We start from the raw sequence: 5,366 nt of genomic DNA, 5'->3' as shown, positions 1-5,366 counted from the left end.
ATGTTTGTGCCTTTAAGGATAAGATCATAAATATGATTAAAGAGATTACTCTGGTATAACCTGTGTGTTGCTACATTTCAAACTGTCAGTCGCAGCCTAACGCATTATTTTGAAATTAGATAATTAACCAAGATCAATAATTTGCCAGTTCAACTCTGTATACTGTACTAACCAATCATATCTCACGGATGCTCCCATGACAGACCAATCAGGGCCAGATTAGGTTTTAAGAGGAGGGACTGAGAAGAGAGAAGAGTTAACCACCCTTTCCCTTACCTAAACGGACACCCAGCCATCCGTGTCATTCAACAGCCAGGTCACAATGCGTGTAGGGTCGACACTCTCCACAGTGGGTGGGTTGAGTCACTCGTGAACTGGTGAGTCTCTCCATCACACTGAACACTTCTGCTTTACTTCACTTTTCCTCCCTGCATGGTCTCCCAAGCCATTCTGCTCAATTTGACACATTTTCTCTAGATTTCTTTCTATCTTTCTTTCATTCTTTCTTTCTTTCTTTCTTTCTTTCTTTCTTTCTTTCTTTCTTTCTTTCTTTCTTTCACTCACTCACTCACTCACTCACTCACTCACTCACTCACTCACTCACTCTTTCTCTCTAACTCTTTCTCTTCACTATCTCTTCTCTGTTGATCCTGTCATCTAGCTGGTGTCTCTGTGGTTTTTAGCTTCAAAACGTTCCTCGCATGCGACTCCAGCCTTTACATGTGAGTAGAGGAGAGGCCCTCCGGTTTTTCATGTGTTGTCAGAGGATGTTGAAGTTGTGTCAGTGCACACTAGGTTTTCCCCTTAGCTTTATGGGCTATTGAGGACATGTAGATTTGCTTGTGGTAATATTGAGGCCTGCATACTGAGGGCCTAATGTCTGTCTGTAGCCCGCTACTGTATGTGTGATATTCAGTAATCCTATCGCCATCAGTACCTGATTTATGATGGTACTGTCCTATATGCGTATAACCAGGGAAAGTCTACTCATTCAACTTTGTGGATCGATTAGTTTGTATGGATGGTTGCATTGATGGTGGATCAAGCTGTTGTTAAAGGTTCTGCATGTAACATTTCTACCTGCAAATGTCAATAATAATAATGCATTTTACTTCTATGGCACATGTCAGTATCAGTAAAGGAACATACAGTCGTGACTCAAATTATTGTCACCCTGATAAAGATTAGCAAAAAAGACTGTATAAAATAAATAATACAAGCTATGCTGAAAATATTAGAACATGGTATTATTTTTACTAATACAATTGCTCAGAGAAAGATCTTTTGTTTAACAACCAATATTTTCTTTCTCAAAAAGATAGGGGTCATAATGATTGGCACCCCTGTTTTCAATACTCCGGTACCCTCCCTTTGTGAGGACAATGGCTCTGAGTGTTTTTCTCAAATGTTTCATGAGATTGGAGAACACATTGGGAGGGATCTTAGACAACTCCACCATACGAAATCTTTCCAGATCCTTGATATCCTTCGTCTGTGCTTATGGAGTGAGGGCTCTCTTCAATTCAAACCACTGGTTTTCAATGGTGTTCAAGTCCGGAGACTGAGATGGCCATTGCAAAATGTTAATTTTGTGGTCAATTAACCATTTCTTTGTGGAACTTTATGTGTGCTTGGAGTTATTGTGCTATGGCTGGATGACATGAAAGTAAACATCTCTGGCCACGCAAGAAGGATGTGATAAACAAAAATAACTTCATACCTACTGTAAAATATGGAGGTGGATCTTTAATGTTATGGGGCTATTTTGCTTCCACTGGTCCTGGGGCCCTTGTTAAGGTCAATGGCATCATGGAATTTACCCAGAACCAGGACATTTTAGACAAAATCCAGGTTGCCTCTGACAGGAGGTTGAAGGCAGGCTTGGCCAGAGTTAAATTTTCCAGCAAGACAATAACTCCAATCCCAAAAAGAATATATAATGTCCCCTTTTTTTTCCGCATACAATATAGTATTTGTATTATGTATTTTATACAGTATTTTCTGCTCATCTTTATCAAGGGTGACAATCATTTCTGTGATGACTTTATTTTTTTTTTAAATGAACTAATATACAGTAAATAATCAAATTAATGTCAGTGAATATGTTCTATAAATTTGCACCCTATAAAGTATTACTGTACCAATAAAAATAGGGATGAAATGATGATGGAATACATTGTCGATAACTGCTAATCTGTAGTTTCACTGACGCATGAACATCATTGTCATTTTCAAGAAGGGTGGTCAATTTAATTTAATGAACTTAAAGCAGTTGCTTCTCAACAATAAGAAATTCAAAATTTTGATTGCGGGATCCCTCATGTTGTGTAGAGAAAGTTTAGCAAAAAAATTGACATGACGCAACGTGGAGCCGTGGTATGTTGGCCATACACCATACACCCATGAGGTGCCTTATTGTTATTATAAACTGTTTACAAACGTAATTAGAACAGTCAAAATAAATGTTTTGTCATATATACCACAGCTAAGGGCTGTTCTTGGCATGACGCAACGCGGAGCCATGGTATAATGGCCAATATACCACAGCTAAGGGCTGTTCTTAGGCATGACGCAACACGGAGCTGTGGTATATTGGCCATACACCATAAACCCCTGGGCTGCCTTATTGCTATTTTAAACTGGTTACAAACGTAATTAGAACAGTCAAAATAAACGTTTTGTCATACCCGTGGTATACAGTCTCATATACCACGGCTTTCAGCCAATCAGCATTCAGGGCTCGAACTACCCCGTTTATAATATGATATAATCTATAATAATACAGAGGTCATGATTATTTCCTAAAGCTACAGATTAGGGGTACTAGCAGTGTAGCTGCAGGAAACGTTCAAGAGACACACAAACAAAAGTACGAGAGAGCAGGCATCGACCCATTCAGCAAACAAACCACATTTAGGGTGTTTAGTAATATGTAAGCAAATAAAGGAATGTATTACTTAAAATACTGAGTTCATACTTTTGGGAGTGGAACTGACACTTTGTTTGACTATGTGTGTGTTGGAAAGAGATTAAGCATCAATTACAGTAACGATGATATTAACGTGCTGTCATTTCAGTACCATTTCAGTCTACTTTCGATCTTATCCACTGTCGCCGTCGGCGGACAGAAATGGAGTTACTGTACTGAGCAGAGGTTACTGTGCCAAAGTGCTCCATGGGACAGTTCTCTCAGAGACAGGTCAGCTGGAGGGGCAGAACAGAGGATACACAACCACACATCACTGACCACTTGAATATTTTAATGAAGGGGGGTTTAATGAGTTAAAAAATAAAGTTCATTTGAACCTGTTTTGCAGTAGTGTAAGTAAGTGGGTTTTTTTTAGTATCTGTTCTTCACTATTTATATTTTTGACTACTTTTACTCCACTACATTCCTTAAGAAAATATGTATGTTTTACTCCCATGCATTTTCCCTGACATCGAAAAGTACTCGTCATATTTCAAATGCTCAGGCAGGACAGCTATATGGACCAATTCACGCATCTATTAATATAACACGTTGTTATCCCTACAGCCTCTGATCTGGCTGACTAAACGCAACTACTGCGTTTGTAAATGATGTCTGCGTGTTGGAGCGTGCCCCTGGCTCTCCGTAAATAAGAAAACCAAGAAATTCTTGCCACCTGGTTTGCTTAATAAAATGAATTTTTATGCACAGCATTTACTTATACTTTTTACTTTCACTCAAGTATAACAATTTAGTACAGTTTTCCACCATTGTAGTTAAGTACATTTAAAACCAGATACTTTTAGACTTTTACTGAAGTAGTATTTTACTGGGTGACTTTCACTTTTACTTGAGTCATTTTCTATTAAGGTATCTTTACTTTTACTCAAGTATGACAATTGAGTACTTTTTTCACCACTGCTGTTTAGTAGGACTGTGCACAATATAGCACAGAACTACGGTTGACCCACTGTAAATTGACGTGACCCCGTTTCTTTTCGACACAATCCTGTCATATCAAGACTCACTACTGCATGTTCCAATAGTACAACTTGATTTATGCCACATACAGCACACTGTTACAACTGTAGATGCCTATCTAAACCAAATTACAGTACACTATAGGTTGTTGTTGATCAAACAAACTTGTCGTCTGTCTGTGAAGCCTGTGTGTACTGGCATTAGTCATAGTGTCATATTCTGAGGAGGTTTGTGGCTTCTGAGCGTATACCTGAGAGATTCATTTCAAAGCTGACATGAAACATAACATTTCCACACGTCAACCAGACATACAGCCTCCGCCACTTATTTTTACTACAGAGGTCAGATATAAGACGTGCTAAAAACATCTGTGAAATATGCTGTACTTCATCAACCACAGAATTGACATAGACCTTTTAAGCCACAGATTGCTACACAAGGATTTCAGGGGAAATGGACTTAAAGATAATATCATGAATGGAAATAATTTAACACAACATGTTCTTGAGATTCATTTCAGTTCATGCTGCAGACTGTGAAATGCCACTCAATATTTATTGATATGTAACATGATCGACATATCAATTGCTCCTGTAATGTTGAACTTTTTAAGTCGTTCTTGCATTGTGTCTGTCCCTTTCGGGCTATGAATTTCCAAAACCCTAGTAACCAACAGCACGTTATCAACCTAACCTACGTCAGCAGGTGATATGATCTGCCCGCTGAGTTTCCAACCCCCTCTTCTCTCACCCCTGATAGCTTGATGGAAAAACTCTAAGAACCAGAGGCGTGGGATATAATCTATTTATCACAAACTCAATCTCTGAAATTTACCTATTTATACAAATTAATTTTCCAACTTGCTATCTGACAATTTTTATTTCTCAGAAACATAACAAAAAATGACCACATTTAGATAATTTCACTCTCCTTTTTCCTATAGGTTGAATGGCGTTGTCTCAAACAGTTTCTAAACCATCTACTATTCACCTGCCCATCTCCTCTTCCCATCACTCCTCCCTTCCTCCTCCAGACCTCCAAGATGGTCCGAGTTCACAACACCCAGTACTCCCTCTTCCTGCGCCAGGCAGATGTCCTGCGTCGCTCGGGGACGCTGTGTGATGCTGTCATCTCAGTGGAGAGCCAGGTGTTCAGGGCCCATCGGCTGGTGCTGGCCTGCGCTAGCAAAACCCTGGAGCATCAGCTCACCCTGCAGGCTGCATACTCAGACCAGCCTGATCACCTCGACCAACCTTACCACTGTAGTCTGGAGCTCCTCTCTCCACAAACATTCCAGCAGGTCCTGGACTTTGCCTACACCGAGACCCTGGAGGTCCCTGTGGATGATCTGCCCCAGCTTCTGAGGGCCGCCAAGCTCCTGGAGATGCATTCCCTGGAGGAGCAGTGTCGCAGCCAG

At 40.1% G+C, this 5,366-nt stretch overlaps 1 protein-coding gene across 2 annotated transcripts in view; it reads left to right on the top strand.

Moving 5' to 3' along the window:
- Positions 1–287: 287 nt before the first annotated feature.
- Positions 288–5,366, top strand: part of LOC110538238 (zinc finger and BTB domain-containing protein 16) — an 11,758-nt gene continuing 6,679 nt past the window's right edge. Inside the window, exons 1-2 of one of the 2 annotated variants that reach the window (XM_036942736.1) lie at positions 288–377; positions 4,893–5,366. The exon at positions 4,893–5,366 is cut by the window's right edge and continues 737 nt beyond it. In XM_036942736.1, the coding sequence (XP_036798631.1) occupies positions 4,992–5,366 (375 nt within the window). In that variant the 5' untranslated portion in view covers positions 288–377; positions 4,893–4,991. Of the gene's footprint in view, positions 378–579; positions 723–4,892 lie in introns of those variants that run through there. The other variant, XM_036942732.1, reaches the window with a different exon arrangement.

This window comes from Oncorhynchus mykiss, chromosome 2, assembly GCF_013265735.2.
Source record: "Oncorhynchus mykiss isolate Arlee chromosome 2, USDA_OmykA_1.1, whole genome shotgun sequence".
NCBI classification, from domain to species: domain Eukaryota; kingdom Metazoa; phylum Chordata; class Actinopteri; order Salmoniformes; family Salmonidae; genus Oncorhynchus; species Oncorhynchus mykiss.
The sequence above is the reverse complement of the archived record's forward strand: the minus strand, read 5'-3'. Positions and strand labels throughout refer to the sequence as shown.